Genomic DNA, 27,166 nt, shown 5'->3' with positions numbered 1-27,166 from the left:
CTCCAAGGGAGGAGACACAGAAGAGGCAGGGCCCCAGGCCGCAGAGCCATCCACTCCCTCGGGGCCGGAGAGTGGCCCTACACCAGCGAGCGAACAGAATGAGTAGCTGGGTGGGGGCAGGTGGGTGATATCTAAGCTGCAAAAACTGTGCTGTCCTTGTGAGGTCACTGCCTGGACCTGGTGCCCTGGCTGCCTTCCTGTGCCCAGAAGGGAAGGGGCTGTTGCCCCCTAGCCACGTTCCTTCTCCTCCTCTCCCTCCTGTGGATTCTCCCATCATCCATCTTGTCTTCCTCTTAAGGCCAGTCGAAGATGGTCCCTTGCAGTTTCCCAAGTTAGGTTAGTGATGTGAAATGCTCCTGCCCCTGTCCCTGCCTCCTTCCCTGTCCCCACCCGTACAGAAGAAGGCAATTGCTGGTTTTCTTCCCCAATTCTTCTCCAAGTAGGTTTTGTTTACTCCCCAAATCCCTGAGCCAGAAGTGGGGGTGCCTGCACTCCCACACCCTGAGTGTCCACCTTCCCCTGCTGCGTTTGTAGTCTCTTGTGCTGTGCCTAGTGGCACCTGGGCTGGGGAGGACACTGCCCCTGTCTAAGTTTTTATAAATGTCCTACTCAAGTTCAAACCTCCAAAAAAGAAACAAAAACTCCCCAGTGATTCCAGTATAGCCAAGTGTGCAGGCCTAGAGGAGGAAGAGAGAGGGTGTGGAGTGTCAAATGATTCCCACCTTCTGGCTTTGATAGGTGGGTAGTTGGGCATTTGGGTCACTAAAGTAGAGATTACCAGAGGAAGAGAAGGGCGGGCTTAGGGCCAGATGGTGGCTTCTGTTTGGATAGGTTGAGTTTGAGCTGCCTGTGGAACATCCAAGGTAAGGTCCCACAGGTGCTTGAATTTTCCTAAAGCAGGTCTTTTCTGCTGTTAATCTTCCAGGCCTGCAGCACCACAGGACCGGGTCTAGTTACACACACTCCCTACGCCAGGGCATTTGAAGTGCTCACGCCTGGATAAAACCCACCTTCCCAGCCCGCCCTTCAAATCCTCTCTCCTTCAGCGCCCCACGCCTCAGCCAACAGGGGCCCTCACCACTCCTCACTGTGCTGCCTCAGTGTCTTTTCTCAGGCCGTATTCTTGAGAGGTGTTCCCTGCCGGGCGGACTCTCTCCCACAGCACCCGTAGCCTTACCCTCTCCGACTGCAGCATCTGTGGACAGTATTTTACTTGCTGAGGGTTGGAACTGCCCCCTCCTGGGTGATGTAGACATGGGGGTCACCACCCAGTAACCCAGATTCCAGGACAGAGTGCATCGCCCCTTGCCTGACGGCTCTGCATTGAGCGTCTGGTTGCAGGTCTGCTGTCAGCTGTGAGCCTAACGTGCCTTTTTCCCACACCCAAACACAGGAAGGGTAGGTTCAACTCCCTTGGAGAAAGGTGGCTTAGGAGAGCGATGATTCTTGGGCCTGGGTGCTGGTGGGACAGGATGGGGGTTGGGAGGTCTGATGCATATCAGGATCTCCAAGAGGACTGGAAAGTTTGAAAAAGCCCCTCAAGTCATTCTCATGTGGCTCCTGTAGGTTCAGGAGGCTCAAAGAGCAGGATGCGGGGAAAGGTGGCACAGGGGTGTATCACCCCGTCTGGCTACCGGAAGCTGCTCTGAACCCCACAAACCTGCCACAAGAGCCAGGTGGGCAAAGGGTGGAGGGGCAGTGACCTGTGATGGCAGGATTAGAGGTTCGCACTGCAGGGATGGGTCGCTCCTGCTCTGCGAGGGCAGGAGAGGCAGAAGTGCCCCTCCAGTCCCCCCAGATGGCGGCCCTCGATCCTGCCCCACTCCATCACCCTCTCGTCCTCTACCCTGCCTCCCCAACCTCTCCCTGTCTTCTCCTTTGCCCAGGCTGACAGGAACTGCCCTGTAGAGGTCCATCTGTGTTCAGACCCAGAAGATGCCAGAGCTATGACCGGGCCTGCAGGTGTGGTGCCGAGGGGAAATCAGCCATGGAGCAGCCACCGGAGGAAGCCCCTGAGGTCCGGGAAGAGGAGGAGAAAAAGGAAGTGGCAAGGGCAGAAGGAGCCCCAGAACTCAATGGGGGACCAGGGCACTCACTTCCTTCCAGCAGCTATACAGGTAAGGGGGAGCAGGCAGGGGACATGGGGCAAAGGGGGCACAGATGGGGTTTGGGGGACAGGGAGCCTGGCCCTCTGCTAACAGCATCATCATGGGGTGCAGGGCAGCAGGGTGGTTAAGGACTGGAGCCAGACAGCCCAGGGTCACACCCCTGCTCTGTTGCTCATCAACTGCAGGATCTTGGGCAAGTTGCACCCCTTCTTCCTGTAAAACAGACAGGGGACGTGCACACAGGCTTTTGTGAGAATGGAATGAGTTAGCCTATGTAATGCACGTTGTCATCATTATTACTCCACCTCTCCTACCACAAGGGATCTGGGACAAATGTGCATCAGCAACATGCCAGAAAGATCATCTGTACCTGTGATTGTTAGGATCAGTCAGAACACACAACTCAATCTGGTACTAATTACACATTATCAAGGTGCATTGTAATTAGGCAGATGCTAAGCACTTAGTGACAATGACGGGAATTAGTAATACTTTCGTGTAGCCAGACAGATTTTAGCTTCTCCTGTCTAACTTGTTGGTTCCCCTTTATCTACTGCCAGCAGCAGTGTAGACGTTTTCCTCTGGTACTTTGTACTGTGGTGTCCTCATCTTCATCGTCATCATCATCATGCTATGTCCACCTTCAAGGGTACCCAGACGCTGCACCCCCCCCCAGCCCCTGGCTCTCCCTGCTGCTGCTGCCGCCCCTTCCCTGCTCCCTCCACCCGAGTACCAGCACATTCAGCTGGTCCTTTCTCCCTTCCCTCAGAGGGTACTCAGCGTCATTAGAGGATGTGCTGCTGGGAGGGGCATCCTGATTTTGCTGCTGGCTTCAGCTGAAGGGGATCCTGACCACAAGTGGTGATTCAGAGCAGACGAGCAGGCCTGCCCCACAAAGATGCGCTCTGGCTCCCTGTGTCTGCATGGGGAGAAGGAGGCAGGTGGTGTCAGGAGTTAAGTCAGGGTGGGGGCTCTTGGGGTGGGACAGGCTCCTGCTTGAGCCTGCACCTAAGAGAGGCCTGAATCCTTGGGCCTTGCTTGCTGCTGTGAACCTACAAAGCAAAGTCCCAGGATTTTGCAGAGGTTCTTCCTCTTCGGGGCACACGGTGGGGTAGGGTGAGGGGAGAGCCATCATCCAGTGCCTCTGATCCCACCAGACACCCTGGAACAACCAAAGTAGGCCCAGTGTGATTTCAGGGCTTGCGAGAAGGTATCCCCTATCCCCCAGGGTAACCTACTCCCTGTTGGTTGGCTGATGGCTTTGCAGACCCAACCTTTCTCAGGAGAGAGGAATGAATGGCTGACCTGCACACAGGACCTGCACACACTGTCCTGAACTTGAGACAAGCGGGGAGGCTTAGGAGGCAGAGAGGAGACACTGGGAGCTAAGAATGAGCAAGAGTTGTCACTGAGGACACCAAGGGAGAGTGGAAGAGGAAGAGAGGGCCCTGGGATTGGTGGCCTCACTGCCTACCCTAGCCCACACTGCCCCCATGGCTGGCCCAGGCACGTAGAAGTACTTGCAGTGTGGTGTCCTGTCCTGGGGTTTCCTACACATGCTGTGGGGACCATATCCCCAAATGATAGGCTGTTTGCATGCAGACCAGAGCGTGCTAGCTTGTGCGAAGCGGGCGAGGCGGGCATGGTGATGGCGTCTCGGGGAGCTGTACTGGTGGGGTTTAGAGCACGTGCGGAGACGTCTGGGGCAGAATTTACCCAGCCAGTCTCACAGTGCTGTGTATGATGTTGTGTTTAATAGATTCCGTTTATCAATAAATGGATGAATTGGCGGTAGACTTACTTGTTCAGTAATTGAAATGGAGGGGGCTGTTTAACCTAATCATTAGGTGAAAGCCATAGTATATAGAATTCTACAAGACAAGCCCCCCACCAGAAAAACAGAAGCAGGTAATTCACGGTAGGACAAATACAAATGGCCAGAAAACATGAAACATTTTTCAGTCTACTCAATAGTCAGAGAAGGAATCTTCAGATGAGATGTTGTTTAGCCTGTCAGATTGGCAGCGAGGCCTGGGTTGGCCAGAGGGTGAGGATGTGGCCCTCCAGTAGTCCCTGAGGGTGGAAGGGGCAGCTGGGCAGTGCAGGCCATTACTACTTAGCGTGCATTCCTTTGACCCTACAGTTCCTCTTTTAGGAATGTATCCAGTGTAAATACTCGCTCAGCGTGCACAGAGATTTCCACACTTATCTATAGGAGCACTGCTCATAATAGCAGAAAATTAGAAAGTGTCCATGTGTGGGGAATTGGTTATATAAACTGTGGTAGAGCCATACGGTGGGATGCTCTGCAGTCATTAGGTCTGTGTATGCTGACAGGGAAGTAAGTTCCTGACAACTTGGGGATCCCATTGTTTAAAAATCCTTATAGGGCTTCCCTGGTGGCACAGTGGTTGAGAGTCTGCCTGCTAATGCAGGGGACACGGGTTTGAGCCCTGGTCTGGGAGGGTCCCACATGCCACAGAGCAGCCGGGCCTGTGAGCCACAACTATTGAGCCTGCGCATCTGGAGCCTGTGCTCCGCAACAAGAGAGGCCGCGATAGTGAGAGGCCCGCGCACTGCGATGAAGAGTGGCCCCCGCTCACCGCAACTAGAGAAAGCCCTTGCGCAGAAACGAAAACCCAACACAGCCAAAATAAATTAATTAATTAATAAACTCCTACCCCCAACATCTTCTTAAAAAAAAAAATCCTTATATATCTTAGAAGGCACTGGACGAGGACACTCAAATAGCTAGTGAGGCTACTCTGAGGAGTAGGATTGTGGGTGGAGGGGATCTGTCAGATGCTACCTGTGTGCCCTTATGTTTTTCTCACCAAGCCTGCAGTATTCTCATAACTTAAAAAGCAAATGCGTTACTTTCTTTAAAAGGGTAAAATTAGTTGTTGTTGTTTTCTTAAAAAAAAAAAAAAAAAAAAGCCAGCAGGTGAGGGGCCCTGGAGATAGAGCTTCTTGTGTTGGGGATCACACAACCCAGAGCTAGAATCCCATGTCTGCCCCTGTGGGCTGTGGTCCTTGCCAGTGCCCTTACCTCTCCAATCTCAGGCTCTTTGCCTTTTAAGGCTGCATCCTGGGACTTCCCTGGTGGTCTAGTCTTTAGGATTCCAGGCTTTCACTGGGGTGGCCCAGGTTCAATCCCTGGTCGGGGAAGATCCCGCAAGCTGCGTGGTGTGGCCCAAAAAAAAAGCTGCATTCTGCCCATCTCAAGGGCCGGCTGGGTGAGGAGTCAGTGGTGGCATATGACATGCCACAGGCGCTAGTCACCACGTGCTGGCTCCCTGCCCCACCCTGTGAGTCTATGACTTTGGCCTCTGGAGCCCCCTCAGGGACCCATGAGGATGAGGCACAGTCTCAAGCCCTGGAACAGCAGGAAGGCTGCAGAGTTTGCTTTCCTTCTGACCCTCCAGAGGTTCTGCGCTGACCCTGTGCATCTCTGTACCAAGCTCAGCACCTGCCAAGCCCCTCCCCCCACCCAGGAGGCGGGCAGGACAGGCCTCATCATTAGCGCTCAGCAAAGAGGAAGCTCGCGTGCCCGGGTCCCCCGGCTGGGCAGGGGCAGCTGAGCCAGCGTTCACCTCCCACTCCCACCCTCTTCCTCTCTTGCTTCAGTGATGAAGGTCCCAGTCACACCCAAGAAAGAAGTCAGGGGTCTCAGCGCAGGGCTGAGGAAGATAAAGTGTCCTTCCTCTTGGCCTTGGTGCCTCCTCTCAGTCAGCAAGTGCTTGGTGGGTGTCCAGCAGGGGTCGGCCATCCAGTGAAAGGCAAGACTGAGTGCCTGCCCTGAGGAGCCCACAGTCCAGGCCAACAGAAGTAAGGAGGCTGCTTGGTAACCCAGCCCCAGAGTCCTACAGAATTGGCCCTGACTTCAGAAGCTGTTTGCCTTTGGGGCTCTGCCAGCAAAGTAAATAGACAGGGCTGTTCCCTCTGGGCCACCCTCACAGCTATGACAACAACCTATCTCCAGTGATGGAGACTAGATATACAGGAGAGCTCTCGACTACACTAATGACGTGAATAAGGTCAATAGCGTGTGTTTGCTGAACCTGTAATCAGAGATGGTGCAACTGATACTTCACTCTCTGCGTGACAGGGGTAGTGCTTATGCTGAGTCCAAACATTTGAATAATGGCATAGTGTTATCCTTGGCAGTGACGCGTCTCATCGTTTATCATAATCACAAACTGTTGATTAGTAGTAATGAACACACGTACACACATATACGGAAAGTCACAGAGTGCAGTGGGTAAGAGCTCAGCCCCAGGGGTTGGATGGTTCTGGGTGATAGTTCTCATGCTGCCACTGTGTTAGTCAGGGTTCTCTAGAGAAACAGAAACAAGAGGAGGTGCGTGTGTGTGTGTTTTTGTGTGTGTGTGTGTGTGTGTGTGTGTGTGTGTGTGTGCGCGCGCGCGCAGAGAGAGAGGTTTATTTTAAGGAATTGGCTCATGTAATTGTGAGGGTTGGCAACTCGAAATTCTGCAGGCAGGCCAGCAGGCTGGAGACCTGGGGTTGTTGATAATGTAGCTCAAGTCTGAGGCAGCCTGGAGGCAGAATTCCTTCTTCCTTGGGGAGGCCTTGGTCCTATTTTCTTCAGGCCTTCAACTGACTGGCTGGGGCCTGCTCACATTGTGGAGACTCATGATTTAAATGTCAATCACACCTAAAAAATCCCTTCACAGTAACAGGTAGACTAGTGTTTGACCAAAAGCTGGATTCCATGGGTACTTGGCCTGGCCAAGCTGACATAAAATTAGCCATCAGAGCCACTGTCAGTGTATCACTTAGCCTTCTGAGCCTGTTTCCTCACCTATGAAACAGGCGTTAAGACCTGCCTGAAGGGTTGTTTTGTGGGTCACGTGAGGCTAATGGTGTAAAGTGTCCAGTAGAGGGCCTGGAACAGAGTAGGTGTGCACTAAAAAAGAGGTGTTATTGCTTCAAACACACAGCCCTTGCAGGGACTCAGATTTAGGGTCAAATCCCAGTCCCACCATGTATTGGACAGGTACTCACGGACAGATTCCGCAACTTCCCGAGCCTCAGTTTCCTCACCTTTAAATGGTGGCAGTTACTGTCTTCCAAGATGATTTGAAATGATACTAATGAGCATAAAGACACTAACACGTTCGGCACTTAGTAGGGGCCTGATAAACGCTGGTTCTTTCCCCTTCCCTCCCAGGACTGATAGAGGCAGGCCCTCAGGAGGGGTTTGGGAGGCCAGGCAGGGTGTGGCTGGGGCAGAAGTTCAGAGGTGGGACTCAGGGCCCAGATGATGGCCATCAGGTGAGCAAGGGCATCTCCTGAGAGCAGAGGAGGAGGCCAGGTGAGAGGACTGCCCTGGGCTGGCCCAGGAGAGTGGCTTTGCAGGCAGACAGCCCTCAGAGGGCGAGCCCAGGGTGTCTTCCATCCAGCATGCCTGGGGGTCCCTGAGGCAGAGGATCCCTGAGGCAGGGGCTCCCAGTGGGAGGGAGGGCCTCTTGGAAGCCCAGTCTCCTGCTAAGAGGTCATGGGGTGGGGGGACCTTCATAAGCTGGTCCCTTGAATGGGGAGCATTCTGCCATCATTACTTTTGGGTAGGATATGATGGTGATTGGAGGATAAAGTCTTAAGCCAGGTGGTCAACAAGGAAGAAAGAGAAACTTTATCTTTGGAAAACTCACCACGAAGTGATGGGATACCCCAATACACATGTACCCCACAACAAAACCTACCCCTGTAGGATACATACACTCCACGTGCCCCAGTCCCTCATCTCCCCTGCCTCTTTCTACCTCATGTGTCAGTTATTCGAGTTCTCTTATTCCCCTCAAATAGGCGGGGGTGGGGTGGGGGGCCCTTGTCCCATCACCCTTCCACCCCAGGCTTCCCGGACTACCTGTGCCCATCCACCACCTGGGGGGCAGGACACGCCCAGGGCCCCCACGCTGCCCTGGGTCTCTTTCCCCCCCCAGTCCAGTTTGCCACTCTTCCTGAGTGGGGCCCCCCTGGGACACTCACCCTGGGCCTCTCCCTACAGTCCAGAGCTCTGGCTGCCTCTGTGGTCCATGGGGCTTGGGCACTTTGGCTTCTTCCAGGGTGAGCAGGGGCGGCGGCAGGCCAGAAGTGAGAGGAGGCTAGGTCTTGTTCGGGGCTCTCCGGGCCTCATAAGCAGAGGACCCTCCTCCCCCACCTTGGGTTTCTCTGAAGCCATGGGGAAGAAGAACAAGCAGCCAGAGGAAGGAAGAGGAACGGCCCCTGCCTGTGTGGGCACATGCTTGGGAGCTGCAGAACTGCAGCTTTCTGATACTAATACACCTGATCCTAACTTAAGCTGATATTTCCACAGCACTTCCAAGGTCCAGGAACTTTCTCTGTTAACTCCTCTGCTCCTCATGGTGACTCTGAGACACATGCTCCTGTCACCTCCATTTGCAGAGAAGGAGACAGGCCCAGAGCTGCGTTGTGAGCGTCGGACCCCCAACCTGATCTCAGGCTGTGTGGCTCCTGAGGCCATTCTCACCCCCTAGGCGGGCTGCTTCTGAGCACCTGGAAGCCAACTTGGGGGTCATCGAAGCCCTGACCTTTGAGCACAGAGAGGGGAGCAGTCACCTTCCCTGACCACCTCACGTCCAGTCCTGCACCACTCTGCCTGCCCCGCCACTGGCCTTGCCACTCGCTACCTTGTGTCCTAGTGTTCTTACCTCAGCTGGTTGAGGGCAGGGTCTGACTCCCGCTCTGCACACAGCAGGTGCTCATCAAATGTCTGTGGAATGAAAAGGTAGGGTGGCATTGCCATGTGCTGTACCAACAGCAACCAAGTGACCAGACACCTGCCAGGCCTCCAGGGCCACAAGGGGGACGAGGAAGGCACCACCAAGAGGTGGGAACAGACTGGGATGATAGGTCACTGTGGACCAGACTCAGTGGAGGAGGTGGCTTTTGAGATCCAAAGGGAATGTGAGTAGAGACGTGCCGAGTCTAGCAGAGGAGGCAGACGTGCAAACCACATAAACAACACCGCTTACAAGAAGTGCCAGAAAGCAAACATGCACACAGACCACACAGATCGGGGGAGGAAGTACCGGAAACCCTCCCTGCCCGGCGTCTGCGTAGGTCTCTACAGAGCGATTTTGCATGTTATCTCGTTTTCTCCCAGCAGACGGTAATGTGAATTCCATTGCCCCCGCGATAACGCGGGCAGGAGCTGCGGGTCCAGCGCGGCCCCTCCAGCCCCCCGGCGCTGAGGCCAGGACGCCCAGGCAGCTTGAGGACCACTTAGTCCAGAGTCGCTGAGCGCCTGCCCCGCGTCCAGCAGCAGCGCCCTGGTGGACAGAGTCCCTGCCCCGAGGCCCTTATGTCCTGGTGCGGGGCGTCCAGTGCTGAGTGAACACAAAGGCTCCGGAGAAGACCAGAAGGGCTCGGCCCCACACCCACCCCACCCCACAGGCTGCCGGCTCCCCGCAGCGCATGCGCAGGAGCAGAGGGCACCCGCTCTCCCAGTCCGTGGGCTGAGGCGGGCGCGGTTACACCCCTTGGACTGACTGAATTTGAGATCTAAGGCTCTGTGACAGGCCAGGCTGTTTCAGGAAGCAGGGACTGTGTCACCCCTACCCTCCCCAGCCTGGGGGTCTGGTGCTCTCGCTCCTTCCTGCTGGCGGGGTGGGGTGTGGCTGGAGGCTTTCCTGCTGTCACTCCTAGAACCCCAGGGGACACCGGGAGAGCTGGGAGGAAGGTGTCGGGAAGTGGAGTACGCTTTGGTCTCTGGGTAGCTCCATCGTGGGGAGTCAGGCTCTTGTGCAGTGACCATACTGTAGAGAGGGTGGAAGGCAGGCCTGGAAAACCTTAAGTGTGGGCTGACCGCCATGGCTTGGGTCTCCCTGCGGAGCTGTCTGCTCTAGGCCACTGCTCCTCTGGTCTGGGGATTTGGCCCCTGCCCCTGAGGAGGTTGCTCAGTCGTCAGGAAGAAAGCAGAGAACAGCAGGTTGGCAGGCCAGCCTGGCAGAGGCAGGGCAGGCGGCCCGTGGGATCACACAGGGGCACTGGGCTGGGGGCAGAGACGGGCCCAGTCAGGCCCCCTTTCCCAGGGAAGGGCTCATTTCTGAGCGTCCAGGGGAGAGATTCAGGAGAGACCCCGCAGCCATTCTCACTAAGTCACCTGACGGCACAAATACCCTGAAGTCGCCTGTGGCCAACGGCTTTCCTCGCCGACACTCAACCCGGGGTTCAGATGTCTGAACATTTAACAGGAAAACACTCGAGGAAGTTCAGTCCACCGCCCGGTCATAGTGACTGAGATTTCTGCTTTTTCTGCTCTAGCAAGAAGTTTCGTGGGAATGCCTTTGAGCTTCTTGAAAGATCCTTTGCAGCATCTCAGGAGTCCATGCAAGAATCAGATTTCTGGGGCGGGGGCTGAGCTCTGCAGAGGCCTGCGCTCTGTAGCCTCCACAAAACACATTTCACACAATCCCCTGTGGGCCCACACAGTGGAGTCTCTTAAGCCAGGGAGCCACTTCCTAAGGACAGTCTAAAGAGAATCTCTCTGCTTCTTCCCTGTTGCTCCCCTCCTCCCAAAACACAACCATCCCCCGCATGCCCTCTCCCCGCCAGCAGTGAGCTCAGCCCAGGCAGGTCTGACTCAGTCCAGATAGTAAGCTGCCTTTCTGGAACACTTGCTGGGTGTCGGGTCTGGGGGAAATGCTTTGGACACTTTTGTCCTCCACCCAGAGAAGCTGTCATTGACCCCACATTCTAGATGTAGACGCTGATCCTCAGAAAGTTGACTCCCAGAGGTCACATAGCCCTTAAGTGGCTGAGCCAAGACTGTGATTCCCGCCCTGCCACCTGGGCTGCCCTGCGGGCTCTGGTCACCTCCCCAGGCCCCCAGTCCTGGCAGAACACAAAGCTGCCCCTGTGTTGTATGTCTGCTGACCTCTCCCTGTGTTGTGTGTCTGCAGACCTCTCCCGGAGCTGCTCTCCACCCTCGCTGCTGGACCAGCTGCAGATGGGCTGCGATGGGACCTCGTGTGGCAGCCTCAACATGGAGTGCCGGGTGTGCGGGGACAAGGCATCAGGCTTCCACTACGGTGTTCACGCGTGCGAGGGGTGCAAGGTACAGGCAGTGGAGGGGTGGCTGCCCATCAGGGCTGTGATCACATGGTGAGTTGACCTGCCAGGAAGGCTTTCCCTGCTGCCGGGCAAGGTCCTGACCATACCCACTGTGGAATTCCTGCCTGGGAGGCAGCCAGGCCCTTGGGCCTGTTCCAGGCTTAGCTCTGGGTCCTGTTGTAGAAGAGGGGTTCCCTCGCTGGGCCTGCCCCGCTGGGTACCGTTGGTGCCGACCCAGTCACTCACCTGGGCTCTCTGGGCTGCTGGCGCCCCCTGGGGACCTGACACGAGAAGACAGGTAGGACAGGATGAGGGTCTTGGGCTTGAGCCATCTTCCCAAGGTCAGGGTTTCCTGCGCCTCAAAGCCCGAGGGGGCTCTTTGATAAAAAAGGAAACGTTATATTTCTTTTTCTGGTTTTGCTTTTGGATTCTTCCTACTAACTGCACACCCATCACAATTTCACATGTTCTTTTATTAAACGACTACCTGGAAAAGGTGCAGAGCCAGGTTGCATTTGCGAATAAATCAAGTTAGCCACACTACAGTTTGGTGTCACCAGCTAACAAAGAAGCACTTAAAATAAATATGCTATATTATTTCAGTTATTTTCAAAAGTTTTAGAGTTGTTTACTTTCTTTCTCCCTCTCTCCTCCAATAATATTTCCCCCCCATTACTTCCAAAATTCAGGAATTGTTACATCTCGATGCATAATCAAGCCCCCTGGCACAGCCCAGCAGGCAGGGTTTTACCCTTTCTCCCTTCCTCGTGGCTCTTCTCTTCCTCACCTGTCCCCTGTCCCTCAGGGCTTCTTCCGTCGAACAATCCGCATGAAGCTGGAATACGAGAAGTGTGAGCGGATCTGCAAGATCCAGAAGAAGAACCGCAACAAGTGCCAGTACTGCCGCTTCCAGAAATGCCTGGCACTGGGCATGTCGCACAACGGTGAGCCAGCCTGAAACCAGGTTTCCGAGAGCCCAGGAACAGAAAGGGGTGCCCTCAGCACCCAGCACACAGTCAGCACCTCAGCACCCAGCACGCAGCACACAGTCAGTACGCGGGTCAGCTTTGCCCTTGCTGAGGCCTGCCTTCCCAGACTGCCCAGGACCCGCCATGCTTCCCAGGCCGGGGGCAGTTGCCACCTGTCTGCGCCTGAGCCTTACCCTCTCTGGCCCAGAAGGGACCTGGGAATTGACCCTAACTCCAGTAGTGTTGGAAACACCACTCCCAGAACCTTGAGCCTGTCTTGGATGACCTGACAGGGTGTGAAAAGCCACTGCCAAGGCCCAGGATCCCCTCAGGTTTTCTTGGTTGTTGAGGGCAGGCAGGAGCCAGTGAGTGACCACGTGTGTCAGCTGCCAGGAGCGAGGCTGGAGTTTGCTGGAGGCCGGCACTCCTGGGAGACAGAGCCTGCTGGGCTCTGTGAACAAGACAGACAGAAGCCCTGCCCCTCCGGAGCTTATACTCTGGAGGGGTTCCCCAACATTCCAACTTGCTGACTCTAGAGCTTCTTAGGGCCTTGTGCTCAAAAAGTGTGTCTCCGTCTTTGGCTTGTGTACCTTAGAGGTGCTGGCCCCTGCCCAGGCTCCTCCATGACTGTCCCCCTTCCCCATGCAGCCATCCGCTTTGGCCGGATGCCAGAGGCTGAGAAGAGGAAACTGGTGGCAGGGCTGACGGCAAACGAGGGGAGTCAACACAACCCCCAGGTGGCTGACCTGAGGGCCTTCTCCAAGCACATCTACAGTGCCTACCTGAAAAACTTCAACATGACCAAAAAGAAGGCCCGTGGCATCCTCACCGGCAAGGCCAGCCACACGGCGGTGAGTGTCACTGCTCAGCCTGGCAGCACCCCGGGCTCTGGGCCCTGCTGCCACCTGCCTGACTCCTGGGAGAACCAGGCCTCCTCCCTCCCCTCACTTCGTGGTACAGGCAAGGGGTACGGGGCACACATGGGCGGGGGTCCCCCGAGGCCTGGCCTCTAACGGGGCCTGGTTTTCAGCCCTTTGTGATCCACGACATCGAGACATTGTGGCAGGCAGAGAAGGGCCTGGTGTGGAAGCAGCTAGTGAACGGTCTGCCCCCCTACAAGGAGATCAGCGTGCACGTCTTCTACCGCTGCCAGTGCACCACGGTGGAGACCGTGCGTGAGCTCACCGAGTTCGCCAAGAGCATCCCCAGCTTCAGCGACCTCTTCCTCAACGACCAGGTGACCCTTCTCAAGTATGGTGTGCACGAGGCCATCTTTGCCATGCTGGCCTCCATCGTCAATAAGGACGGGCTTCTGGTGGCCAACGGCACTGGTTTTGTCACCCGTGAGTTCCTGCGCAGCCTCCGAAAGCCCTTCAGTGACATCATCGAGCCCAAGTTCGAGTTTGCTGTCAAGTTCAATGCCCTGGAACTTGATGACAGTGACCTGGCTCTCTTCATCGCGGCTATCATTCTGTGCGGAGGTAAGTGAGGGAGGAGCAGTGGGTCAGCCCCGCACAGCCAGCCCTCCTGGGGGCTGGGCCCTCACTGCAGGGGCCGAGCCTAAGCTCTGACAGCAGGAGGAAGGGTCCATGTGATGATGGCAGTGGAACATGTAAGGCACTAACTGTGTGTGCAGGACCAGCTCCATCTAGTATAGATGGAGATGAGATAGAAAAAAGACTGAAAGGAAATGTACCAACATGTTGATGGGGGTTATTTCTGATAGTGGAGAAATTTTCTGTGTTTTACCTGCATTTTTCAAATTCCAGCACAATAAATATAGTAAGACTCACGCTGACAGTGGCATAGAGCTTGCTTCATGCCAGGCACTGTTCCAGTTCCTTTTCCTAGATTATAACTCTTTAATCCTCATAATGACTCTATGCCAGAGGCACTTCTGTTACCCCCATTTTGCAGAGGAGGAAACTGAGGTCCAGAGAGGCTGAGTGACCTGCCCGTAGCCTCATTGCTAGTCTGTGGTAGAGAAGAGGTTTGAGTCCAGGCAGGGAGGCCCACTTTTCCCAGGGCCAAGTTGCCCACACCGGTGGGGTTAGGGGAGCTGCCCTGCCCTCCTGAGACCCCCTGTGTGCCTGCTGCCTCCCACACCCCTGCCCTCTGTCCCCACAGATCGGCCAGGCCTCATGAACGTGTCACAGGTGGAGGCCATCCAGGACACCATCCTGCGCGCCCTCGAGTTCCACCTGCAGGCCAACCACCCTGACGCCCAGTACCTCTTCCCCAAACTGCTGCAGAAGATGGCTGACCTGCGGCAGCTGGTCACCGAGCACGCCCAGATGATGCAGCGGATCAAGAAGACGGAGACCGAGACCTCGCTGCACCCCCTGCTCCAGGAGATCTACAAGGACATGTACTGAGGGCTTCTCTGTCGACCAGCCGCTGAGCACTGGGCCTGGTGGCCGAGGGGGAATCACACACAGTCGGCCCACCTCCCTCTCCTTTCCCTGGCTCCCTCCCTTCTCAGCTCCTCTGTCTTCTCTCATTTCTTTGTTCTTTTCCTTCCTTCCTCTCTCACCCTCCCTTTCTCTTTCCCCATCTCCGTGTCTGTCCCTCTTCCTCTTCCTGTGAGGCAGTTTGTGTTATTTCACCAGCAGCACAGAACAGCACCTCTGCTTCCCCACCACCACCACCACCACCACCACCACCACCACCACCACCCCGCCCCCCGCCCCCCGCAGCAGGAGGGGCCGGGCCTGCCCTCTGCACCAACAGTCCCCTTCTCCCGTCTTCAGTCTTCACAGCAAAGGGCTCGAGCCATCCAAAGAAACACTAAGCTCTCTGGGCCTGGCTTCCCAGGGAAGGTAAGCAGGGCCAGGGCTGAGTGCAGAGCGGCCCCTGGTCACCGGGTCCCTGGCGGAGGATGCCTCCCCCAGCAGGCGGCCCGGCCGGGGCTTTAGCTTGGCTCCCAGCAGGCAGCGCACACCTCAGCCCTGCTGAGCCGCCGCCTTCCCTTCTTTTCACCGTCTCGCAGGCCAGTGTCACTGATGGCCCCCGCGCTGGCTGCTGGGGGACACGCGCCCAGCCTGGATAGAGGTGGGGGTCCCTACACCCCCACTGACGAGGAGCGAGCTTAAAGAGAGGCGGAGGGAGGTAGGGGAGATGGCGAGCCGGAGACTTGCTTCTGAGCCCAGGCCTGGGGCGGGTCCCCCATCAGCACCCCACTCTGTCTGCCTCTCTGCAGCAGCCACCGACTCCTGCCTACAGGTGTCGGCACCGCGCTCCCCCAGGCAGCGCCAGGGCCTGGCCTCACAAGCGCCCCTCCTTTCTCTGGCCTCCCGGAGACACTGGCAGTGGCTCCAGCCCAGCTGAAGCTCACTCCCCACACACACTCCCTCCAGCCCACACACCACAAGCACTGAAATCACTTTACCTGCAGGTTCCACACCTCTCGCCCTCCCCTCCCTGAGGCAGGCGAGTGCCCAGAGGGGCCTGCAGGTGGACGGGCAGAGCTGTGCCCCTGTTCCCGAGGCTAGGCCAGATCCCTTGGTGGGCACGGGGTCCTGTGGACCCAGCCCAGCACCTGCTTACAGGGGAGGTACTGGGGATAAACTGATCCTTCTCGTTTGTGACACCCTCTGTCCCAACAACTCTGCTGCCCTCCCCTTTTCCTTGTATTTGGCCCAGCTGGTCACCTGGAACTCTCCCTGTACTGCCTCTGGTGACCAAGGACCTTGCTAGGCCCAGTCCAACTCGTGGCCCCGCCCCTCCCCCTCATCCCCATTGATAAGCACTCACCCCAGAGGAGGGGCACAAGCACAGCTTGGAGAGCTTGGAGCGCTGCCGTCAGAGCAGAGGACAGAGAGCCTACCCAGGCTGCTTCTCCAGGGAGGAAACAGGTCTGGAGGGGTGAGGGGCTGGCTGGTGTCTCTGAGAAAGGTGGCAGGACATGTGGGGTTAGAGCCCAGGCTTCCTGGGTCCTGTCTGGTCTTCCTTTTGGAGGGGCCTTTCCATGCCTGAGGATCACTCTCTACTGGCAAGATTCTCCCCTCCCCTCCCCCGCCATGCACCCCATCCTCATCCCCCTCCCCAGTTCTGGTACTGAGGATACAGCTCTTCTCAGTGTCTGAACAATCTCTAAAATTGAAATGTATATTTTTGCTAGGAGCCCCAGCTTCCTGTGTTTTTAATATAAATAGTGTATACAGACTGATGGAACTTTAAATAAATGGGAATTAAATATTTAAGAGTTGATTTAAGCTAACTCAGCTTACAGTGTTTTTCCTGGGGGCTGATGAGACCCCTCCCTCTCTTCCACATCCAGTGCACAGAGGGGGAGACTTGGTCAGGCAAATGAGACTGTGGGGTGCTGGCCCGGGTGGCGGGGTCATTTCTGGCTTGTGGGGCTGCCCATTGTTCCCCCTCACCTCTTGCACTGCTCACCACTCCTCAGTCAGCAAGGTTTGTGGAGAACTGAGAAGATGCCATCCCACCCGGAGGGAGCATTTGGGGTGGGAGGGGGAGAAAGGATACACACCCTCTGAGAAGGGTGTGTGGAACCATGGCACAAACCAGGTTTGGGGGTGAGGGCGTCTGGGAGGGGCTAAGAAGGGCCTGGGAGGAGGCAAGTCCCCTCGGGCCTTGGGTGGTATGTGGGACTTGCACAGGTTTTGGGGGGATTTTGCCACGCCATGCGGGATCTTAGTTCCCCAACCGGGGATCGAACCCATTCCCCCTGGAGTGGAAGCACGGCATCTTAACCACTGGACCACCAGGGAAGTCCCTGGGACTTGCACAGTTTTACCCCACAAGACATCAGGGCTTTCCTCTCCTTAGCTGACACCCCAGTTTTCTCCTTTACTTACAGTGGTACCATCTCCACAGACAAATGAATCAAAAATTTAGACTAAAAAAGAAAGCAACCTTAAGAGAATTAGAAGATACTGTCTTTGTGATAATTCTGTAAAACTTCTGAAACTTAAAAAGGTTTATTATTAAAGGAAGAAATGGGGTCCCAGGCTGGTAATATGCCTGAGGAGCCTGGAAGAAGCAGATGCAAAACCCTTCTGGAGGACAGACTCAGGCAGTACAGAACTCCCACAAAATTACAAACATGAAGAGACAGCCTGCATGAAAATAAATAGAATAATGAGTGAAATTAGAGCCCCAGGACATCAAAAAGTATAGCTATTGATTATCATATAAGAGACAAATAAGTTTTATATTAAAAATATAAAGATATGAAAATCATACTAAAGAAACAGTTTGCTTTTTAAGGAAAAAAAAAAAGACAAACATTTTAAAAGAAATACCTGGAATTTCCAGAAAAAAAATGAGTTGAAAAACAGACACAGCCAAAGAGATCATTTTTGCCCCTCAGAAAAGATCTGTAGAAATTATCCCCAAAATAACATAGGAAAACCAAGATAGAAAATGTGGAAAGGAAGAATAACTACAAATTCTCATATACTGCAGAAGAGAGTAGAAGTTGATAAAATCAACTTGAAAATTCGGCAAAATCTTGTAAAGTTAAAATGCACCTGTGGAAGCTGTGAGGCATCACCCAGGTTCCACCCCTCAGAACCCAGGCACTGAGGTCCGTGGCTGCTGGGCTCACAGCTGAGTTCCTCTCAGGAAATTGCCTGCAGTGAAGGGGGCCGCCTTGCCCAGGATAAGCACACACCCTCCTCAGGAGCAGCCTATAGCCAACATGTGGGGACAAGCCAAGCCTCTTTGCTCCAATTTGAAACAACGTGAAGAATTGTCCAGCTCCAGAATTGGGGCTTCTGTCCTAGGTACATTGCAGTTTAATTTCTCTCTCTACCCAATCCTGCTTCCTACAATTTCTTACAGGTGTTGTTCTCAGGAGCACTCCCCAGTGAGTGTCCTGCAAGTAAACCTCTAAATCTATTTCCTGGAGAAGGCAGCCTGACATAGTACCGTAGAGTGAAAGCCACCAAATTGCACTAAGACTCATACACATGTTCTTTACAGCAAGAGCAAAAACTTAGAAACAATAAAAATGTCCATCAACAGGAAAATGGATAAATTTGATATATTTATACAATGTTTAAGAAAAAAAAACGAAGAGTTGGGGAGGGAAAAAACAACCTAGAAGAAACACATGGGGAAAATTATATATAATCTTGAAGTGGATAGACCTTTCAAAAATCTCTTGTACACACAGAAGTTTCTAAGTTTCATGCAGTATACAAAAAACTTAAGAGTCTATAAAATAGATAAAAGATCTTACTACATCACACTAAAAAATTTTCTTCCAGTGGGGGGAACACAAAAAAATTTAAATCAACCATGTTAAAAAAATGTGTGACATAATAAGACAAAGGCTAATTTCCTTAATATGTAAAGAGCACCTACCAATCAATGAGTAAAATGTCAACAACCCAAATGGGCAAAGGATATGAACAGGAAAAGAAATGCCTCTAAAACATGGAGAGATGCTTAATCTCATAGTAAGAGAAATGTAAATTAAAACTACAATGAGGGGGGAATTCCCTGGTGGCTCAGTGGTTAATAATCTGCCTGCCAATGCAGGGGACACAGGTTCGAGCTCTGGTCCGGGAAGATCCCACATGCTGCGGAGCAACGAAACCCGTGCGCCACAACTACTGAGCCTGTGCTCTAGAGCCCACAAGCTACAACTGCCACAACTACTGAGCCCCAGTGCTGCAACTACTGAAGCCCGTGCAGCTAAAGCCCGTGCTCTGCAACAAGAGAAGCCACTGCAATAAGAAGCCCGTGCACCACAATGAAGAGTGGCCCCCCTGCTCGCCGCAATTAGAGAAAGCCCACGCACAGCAATGAAGACCCAACGCAGCCAAAAAAAAAACAAACCTACAAGGGACTTCCTGACGGTCCAGTGATTAAGACTCCGTGCTTCCACTGCAGGGGGTGCGGGTTTGATCCCTGGTCGGGGAATTAAGATCTCACGTGCCACAGCCAAAAAAATTAAATAAAACTACAATGAGATACTGTTGTTTTACATAACAAATTAACAAATACTAACAAGTTTGATTATATTGTGTTGGCAAGGGTGTGCAGACACAGGCACTCTCATACTGTTGGTGGGAGTATAATCTGGCACAGCCACCACAGAGGGCTGATTGGCAGCACCTATAAAAAAATTTTTTTTAATAATTTTGATCCAGGGCTTCCCTGGTGGCGCAGTGGTTAAGAATCCACCTGCCAATGCAGGGGACACAGGTTCGAGCCCTGGTCTGGGAAGATCCCACGTGCTACGGAGCAACTAAGCCCGTGTGCCACAACTACTGAGCCTGCGCTCCAGAGCCCGCGAGCCACAAGTGCTGAGCCCCTGTGCCACAACTACTGAAGCCCGCACACCTAGAGCCCAAGCTCTGCAACAAGAGAAGCCACCGCAATGGGAAGCCCGTGCACCGCAACAAAGAGTAGCCGCTGCTCACTGCAACTAGAGACAGCCCGCGTGCAGCAACAAAGACCCAACACAGCCAAAAATAAATAAATTTTAAAAATAAATAAAAAGTAAATTTTGATCCAGCAAAAGTTAAGGAAATAACAAAGATGTCCAAGACAATTCGTTTCCCAAACTAGTGTCTCAATTTACTGATAAATATAGGAAGTTGATTAAATTCAATTTAAAAATCTCTCCTTTAACTTTTAAGTGAATTCCTCTTATTTCGTCTTTTTAACTTTCCCAGCTTACCTCCCACATGGGGCACTGCAGTCTAGTGGAGAGTACATGGGCTTTGGAGGATTAAGATAGGAATTGAGGGGGTGTTAGGAAGGGCTCTTAGAGCTCACAGTCCCCCCTTCTCCTCACTCCCCATCGTCAATGGGCCCAGTCCAATTGTTCTCCACGATGCAAGCTACAAATCCAACAGCCATTTATGCTGCCCAGGAGAGGCTCTGACTGGCTGATATGCTCTCATCTAATCTGGAGTTTCCTCATTAGACAGAGCCTCAGACAAGCCCCCTCCTGGCCACCTCTTATGGTGACCCTTGCTGAGGCCCTTAAAGTCCTTAAACCATCCCCCCAGTTTCCTCCAGTAATCATCTAGGGATCCCTTAAGGCCTTCATGCCCCACCCCACCCACATTCTGTAGCCTGGACAGGGCATTTGGAGCCCCCAGCCTCCTAGCCTTCCAGCCATCCTGCTTCACCGTCCATCCCTCCTCCTGCAGGCGGGGGGCCATGAGGAGAGGTGGGCCTGCCTGCGCAGCCCCTCCTCCCTTTGGCCCTGCCCGGAGAGAGAGGGATAAAGGAGCACCAGAGCAGCCCTGCCTGATTCTCATTAGGGGCCACAGCTGGGATGGACCCTGCGGAGCCGGATGGCAGCAGCCAAGGTGGAGCGAGCAGGACCCGCTCCCAGCGACCACACAGGTAGGGGCCTGGGTTTTGGGAGAACACAGGGGAAGTGGGAGAAAATTCTTTGGGGTTCTGTCTGTCCACTGAAAGCTCAGTCTTTAAGAATTTGGGGTGCATCAGGTGGGAAAAGGGGCTTCCTAGCCCCCAACCCAACGCTGGAAGTGTCTGGAGACTATCTCTCACCCCTCACAGTTCAGAGGAGGAAACTGAGGCCAGACAGGGGTAAGTCAGGGCTAGCTCAGGGTCTGACCATTTAGAGCAGAGATTCCCCATTTGCCTTTTTTCTCTTCCACTCAACAAATGTTTCTCTGCCCAGAAATACTATACAGCTCCCTGCAGTGGGATCTGGTCCTCTGGTTATCTTTGTAGCCCCAGTATGTAGCCTGGTGCCAGGTGTTCATAAGTGTGTGAATGGAAACACTTCAGGTTGAACATTACACCATTAGAGAGTCATTCTTTGGGGTACGCTAGCTCACTAGGCCTTCCGTCAGGCATTCATACCTTAGCACAGATTCATTTTGCCAACAGATGGAAGAGATGAGTTCCCCAGAGAGAACTGAATCTTGGGTAAAGGAGGGATCATTGTAGACCTTAGGGTCTCAGTGTGAAATGGTTTTCCCAAGCTGGGAAGAAAGGCAATCTGGCAGCAAGAGGAAGGCAAAAAAAGAAGATGGACATTTACTAAAGGAGATTTTCAGTTGTTCCTGGTCCTGCCCAAAGCTCAAGAAGGAAGGTGGGGCTTCCCTGGTGGCGCAGTGGTTAAAAGTCCGCCTGCCGATGCAGGGGACACAGGTTCGTGCCCCAGTCCGGGAAGATTCCACATGCCGCGGAGCGGCTGGGCCCGTGAGCCATGGCCGCTGAGCCTGCGCGTCCGGAGCCTGTGCTCCGCAACGGGAGAGGCCACAACAGTGAGAGGCCCGCGTACCGCAAAAAAAAAAAAAAAAAAAGAAGGAAGGTGGCATGCTAGACTAAGTTTGGCCCTCAAGTTTTAAGAATCTTGGTCAGGGGGCTCACTTGGCAGGTTCCACCTCCCCCTCACTGTACCCAGCCCCACCTTCCTCATCCCTGCTCTTCTCTGCACACCCTGTGTTCACCCAACAGGCCAGTCCTGATCACTGCGCAGGGGTCCACTGCTCTGGCCTCCCAGCCACCCAGCTGCTTTTGCTGCCTCCCCAGGCCTGGATTACCGGTGACTTCTGGCTGTTCTGTCCCCAACCCTTGGCCTCAGAATTTGGCTTAAGAAATTCCCCAAGTCCAGCAGCCCTCACCCCTGACAAGTCAATCTTGGTTAACTAGAGAAGTATTGTGCTGAGTGAGGACACCTGGGTTATAGTCCTAACTCTTGTTCCGAGTCCCAGGCCAGTTACTTGACCTCTCTGAGCCTCAGATTTTGAAAACAAAAGATGACTCCTGACTTTTAAGGCTTGTTTTGAGGATTAAATGAACTAATTTGCCAGTACCCCAAACAAAATGTGTTTTATTGGTATGTTAAGGCTGTGTGGGTGGAGGGCAGGACTTATCAGAGCATTTAATATGTTCATGTATGGTAAGCAATATACAACATGACTCTAAAAAAATATAGAAGGAGGAGTTTCTCAAATCAATTTGATCACAAAGCCCCTAGCTCCTGTTGCTGTGGCTTGTCTGATGGTCTAAGAGCACCTCTGGACATGCTGGGAGAGCTCTGTTGCTGGATCTCTCAGCTTGTGAAGGAGCTAGTATGGTGGCCTCTTAGGCAGTCCTGGAGGTCAGCTTCATTGGTGGTCTTTAGGGAAAGCAAAGCTTTGGGGACTGGGGACAGGAGGCTTTCAAGCCCTCCTTTGAGGGCCACTGGCTCCTCCCCTAGGGGGTGAGAGACTCCTCCTCTCAGGTCACCCACCCTTTCTCCAGTGACTGTCATTTCCACCTCGCCCCTCACCCCAACCTCCATCCACCTTCTATCCTCCCTAACTTTGGCTGTCACCACTGATCTGGTCCCTCCGCCACTGCAGCCTCTTCCTATCTACTCCTCATGTTATAATTGGGAGCAGAAACATACCAGGCCAGGCATCTTCTATAAACCTAAAAGAAATTTGAAAAAACATGTGTCCCCTCCACACTCCAAATTATCTAATGGTATTCATCGTAACGTAAATTGTTGCAAAGGTTAAATTTCTAATGTATTCTAAATAGTCCCACTTTAATACAATTATTCTTTTTTAATTCCAAAAGAGAGTTTTAAAAGATGTTTTTAGAGTAGTTACATCACTAAATCAAATGCTTTTTACCGTTTCTGAATCTTTCTTCAAGACTGGCACTTCAGGCAAGATTTTGAGGAATGTGTTCAAAGCTCTCAGCTTTGAACACAAAGCTCACAAGAACTTGCCCTCAATCTTCCTGCAGGAGTCTCTCAATTTTTCCAAGCCAGGCAGTGAGAATGATTGAAAGTCACCATGGGGTACTGGGCTGGGGCTGGCTGTAGCTCTGTGCAGAATTTCAGTCGAAGGTATTTCGGGCTATTTGCTTTGGGACCTGCCAATGAACTTGCTGTGTGGGCAGCTGAGCAGCAATGGCAGGTGAGCAGGGTGGATTTGATTAAGTACATTATTCTTTTCATGCATCCAGTGGCATCTAAATACCAGAGAGATTTAACATATACTGTCATCCATTTAAAAGTATATAAAAGCAGGCTCTTTACAGTTTTACATAACTCCTTTTCTCCTTGAATACCTATTCTACTTCTCCCACAGAATTTTACCAATACAAATATTTTTCTTCTCAGAAGTCTTTCACTGATCACGATATTATCTGTTTCTGCAGCAAAAATATTTGTGAAACAGAAATATGACTTTTTTCTAGATTTAGTTATTAGTAGTACTCAACTGATCAAAAGAAATAAATTACACACTTTTTTTTTTTTTTTGGCCATGCCATAGGCTTGCAGGATCTTATTTCCCTCACCAGGGATCGAACCCAGGCCCTGGCAGTGAAAGTGCTGAGTCCCAAACACTAGATTGCCAGGGAACTCCCTACACACTTTAACAGTTAATTACTAAATAACAAAATTTTCATTACAAAATTTAGATGAGATTGTTGCTTCCCCCCCACCAAAGAAGCTCATGTATCCATGGATAAACATTACTTATTGCTAGAATAAGACCGGATTCAACATCAGTTTCTTTTTTGGGGGGAGGAGGGTTGTCTGTTATTCAATTTTATTTTTAAAAATTTTTATTGGGGTATAACTGATTTACAATGTTGTGTTATCAACATCAATTTCTATTTCTTTTTTTTTTTTTTTTTTTTTTTTGCGGTACACGGGCCTCTCACTGTTGTGGCCTCTCCCGTTGCGGAGCACAGGCTCTGGACGCACAGGCCCAGCGGCCACGGCTCACGGGCCCAGCCGCTCCGCGGCATGTGGCATCTTCCCGGACCGGGGCAAGAACCCGTGTCCCCTGCATTAGCAGGCGGACTCTCAACCACTGCACCACCAGGGAATTAATATTTATGAATGGAAGCACTGAGAAATCTTGTTCACATAAATAAGCAAATGGAAATGAAAGGTTGTTATATCAGGGGCACTCAATTCTTTGAATTTCTTCTGAATTAAACCAAAAATGACATAGTGGTCTGAATTAAAATCAAAAGTTACCGTTTAATGATCTTATATTACCTTCCTGGCCCTCACAACAGCTTCCATAAAAATAACATAATAACAACTACAGTTATTATAAGTATTATATTATGTAATAATATAATAATAGTCATTGTAATAAGGACCATGTGCCTGACGATCCGGTACCTTCACCAACAAGACTGGGTGCCTGTCACCCATCCTGCCCTTCCTCCACCTGCTTCTCTGCCAGGGCCTCTCTTGGAAATTCTCTGGAGAATGGTGGGGGCCACTCTATGGCAGACCTCCAGCATCAGCTGGCAGTCTGTGTTCTCTTGGGACAAGAGTCCGACCTCTGTCCCCGTCCCTGCTGCCCTGGCCACTTCACATGTGGGCTTATTCCCACTCCTGGCAAGGAAGCACACGACAAGAGCAGAAGTCCCCAGAGCCCTGGCTCAGGCCTGGACACATAGTAGATTCTCAATAAATGTTGGCCCAACTTGGCCTCCTCCCACCCTTCCCACCTCACAGGCTGACCCTCAAATGTCCTTGTAGTAGTGGTGACGATGATGATGATAATGATGACAGCAGAGTGATAAGAACAGCTAATATTTATTGAGGGCTTGCTATGTGTCAGGTATAGTTGGCCATGTGTATCTGTGGGTTCCGTTCCCGTGGATTAAACCAACCGTAGATCGAAAATATTTGGGAAGAAAATCCCAGAAAGTTCCAAAAAGCAAAACTTGAATTTGCTGTGTACCAACAAGTATTTACATAGTATTTACATTGTATTAGGTGTTATAAGTGATCTAGAGATAATTTAAAGTATACAGGAGCATATGCATAGGTTATATGCAAATACTATGCCATTTTATTTTTTTTTAATTTGCGGTACGCGGGCCTCTCACTGTTGTGGCCTCTCTCGTTGCGAAGCACAGGCTCCGGACGCACAGGCTCAGCGGCCATGGCTCATGGGCCTAGCCGCTCCGCGGCATGTGGGATCCTCCCGGACCGGGGCACGAACCCGGTTGAGGTTGAGGCGGACTCTCAACCACTGTGCCACCAGGGAAGCCCCTTTTTTAAAATTTTTATTTATTTATTTTTATTTTTTCTATTTCTTGGCTGGGCCACGTGGCATTCGGGATCTTAGTTCTCCGACCAGAGATTGAAACTGTGCCCCCTGCAGTGGAAGCACGGTGTCTTAAACAGTGGACCACCAGGGAAGTCCCTATGCCATTTTATATAAGGGACTCGAGCATCCACGGATTTTGGTGTCCATGGAGGTTCTGGAACCAACCTCACACGGATACCAAGGGATAACTATACTTTACATACAATATCTCATTGACGTTTTACATCATCCCCTGAATTAAGTACTGATAACTTACAAATGAAGAAACTGAGGCATGGAAAGTTTGTCCAAGCTCATACAACCAAGAAGTAGTGGTACCAGGCAGAACTGCCTATATAATTTGTGGGACCCAGCACAAAAAGAAAATCAGCGTCCCTTGTTCAAAAATTTAATAATTTCAAGACAGCAATGGCAGAACATTGAAGCAAGCGTGGGGCCCCTGCATGACTACACAGGTCTGTGCCCATAGAGCAGGCCCTGGTTCCGGAATCTGAACCCAGAATTCTGAATCCAGAGCCCACCAGACTCTGTGCTTGGAGAAAGTAATAGGAATCACTGTGATTTACTGAGCTCCTGCTATGTGCATTGTGCGAAATCTAAAAAAACCTTCACAACAACCCTGAGGAAACAGGAGGCATTGTTACCCTCATGTTTAAGGGGGAGGAAACCAAGCTTTAGGGAAATTGAATTACCACCCAGGGTTGTCAAGCAGAGTCAGGATTTGAACACAGGACCAAACCTGAAGGCTGAGTCTTCATGTCACACAGCGTCTTTCTAGAAGGATCACAAAGGCAGGAACTAAAATGGGGCTGGGCATGACTCAGATGATCTCTTAGGAACTTTGACCGAGGGGCCTGTCACTGGGGGTCCAGCCGCTGCTTCGCTCAGGACAGGAAGGCATCCCAGGTCTGCAGATATTTCCAGCAAGGCTTCTGCTTCCACGGAGATGGATGCAGGTAAGTGCCTCTTCTCCTCAAGTGGGGAGCGGGCTGGGAGACTCGGGAGGGAGGAATCATTCTTCATGGACCATGCATCTTCCCAGAGCCCCTCTGCCCTCAGCTCCAAGTACTAGGCTGAGCTAGCTCTGAGCCGTGAAGGAGCTATCCCTTTCTCCTTACCCTTCTCTTCCTCACGGCAGCTACCGGCACCTGCAGCCTCCCTGCCACCTGCAGCCTCCCCACCACCTTGAGTGGGGCCGCCGCCATTCGGAGCCACACATCACCCTGTCAGACCCCCCACAAGGACTGACCCGCAGGGGCTCCGAGCCCTCCTACCTGCCCTCTGTGACTGCCGGATGGGGTTGGGCCGGGGCCTACCAGGGCATGGAGCCTGGCCTGGAGGAGTTGTTCAGCAAGGCTGAGGACATTGGTGGCAGCTCCTGGAAGTCCCTGTCCCTAGCATGTGAGTCATCAGGGGTACTGCAGGTGGGCACAAGTGAGATCTGAGACCAGGGTCCCTGCTCTGTCTCTGAGCAAGGTTTATATTTCCTTCCGCCCCCTCCCTCCTCAATATTCCCAGCCAGAGGGAAATTTTCCTCTGGCTCTGTTGCTCTCTGTGTTCTAGAAGCAGAATACCATGGTGCCTGTGGAGTCAAACCACCTAGTTTCAAATGCTGGCTCCACCACTTAGGAACTGTGTGACCTTGAACAAGTCACTTAACCTCTCTGAGTCTCAACTGCCTCATCTGCTAAAGGGCACTGATAATAGCACCTACTCACAGGGTCTTGATGAGTTCGTATATGTGATGTGCATAGCACAGTACCTGGCACAGAGTAAACACTAAATACTAGTAGTTATTTTTAAAATTATTGCTCTAATTCAGTGCTGTCCAACAGAAATATGTTACATATGGAATTTTTTTCCTTAACATCTTTATTGGAGTATAATCGCTTTACAATGGTGTGTTAGTTTCTGCTGTATAACAAAGTGAATCAGCTACACATAGACATAT

The 27,166-nt window shown here is 52.4% G+C and overlaps 1 protein-coding gene across 3 annotated transcripts in view; it reads left to right on the top strand.

Moving 5' to 3' along the window:
* PPARD (peroxisome proliferator activated receptor delta) overlaps nucleotides 1-16,391 on the top strand; it is a 77,321-nt gene extending 60,930 nt beyond the window's left edge. For all 3 annotated transcript variants that reach the window (XM_067753224.1, XM_067753222.1, XM_067753223.1), the window contains 6 exons: nucleotides 1,887-2,117; nucleotides 11,054-11,208; nucleotides 12,010-12,148; nucleotides 12,821-13,023; nucleotides 13,203-13,653; nucleotides 14,300-16,391. In XM_067753224.1, coding sequence (XP_067609325.1) covers nucleotides 1,988-2,117; nucleotides 11,054-11,208; nucleotides 12,010-12,148; nucleotides 12,821-13,023; nucleotides 13,203-13,653; nucleotides 14,300-14,547 — 1,326 coding nt within the window. In that variant the 5' untranslated portion in view covers nucleotides 1,887-1,987 and the 3' untranslated portion in view covers nucleotides 14,548-16,391. The remainder of the gene's footprint in view (nucleotides 1-1,886; nucleotides 2,118-11,053; nucleotides 11,209-12,009; nucleotides 12,149-12,820; nucleotides 13,024-13,202; nucleotides 13,654-14,299) is intronic.
* The last annotated feature ends 10,775 nt before the right edge of the window (nucleotides 16,392-27,166 follow it).

This window comes from Pseudorca crassidens, chromosome 10 (assembly GCF_039906515.1).
Source record: "Pseudorca crassidens isolate mPseCra1 chromosome 10, mPseCra1.hap1, whole genome shotgun sequence".
Taxonomy (NCBI): domain Eukaryota; kingdom Metazoa; phylum Chordata; class Mammalia; order Artiodactyla; family Delphinidae; genus Pseudorca; species Pseudorca crassidens.
This window is presented reverse-complemented; position numbering and strand designations above follow the sequence as displayed.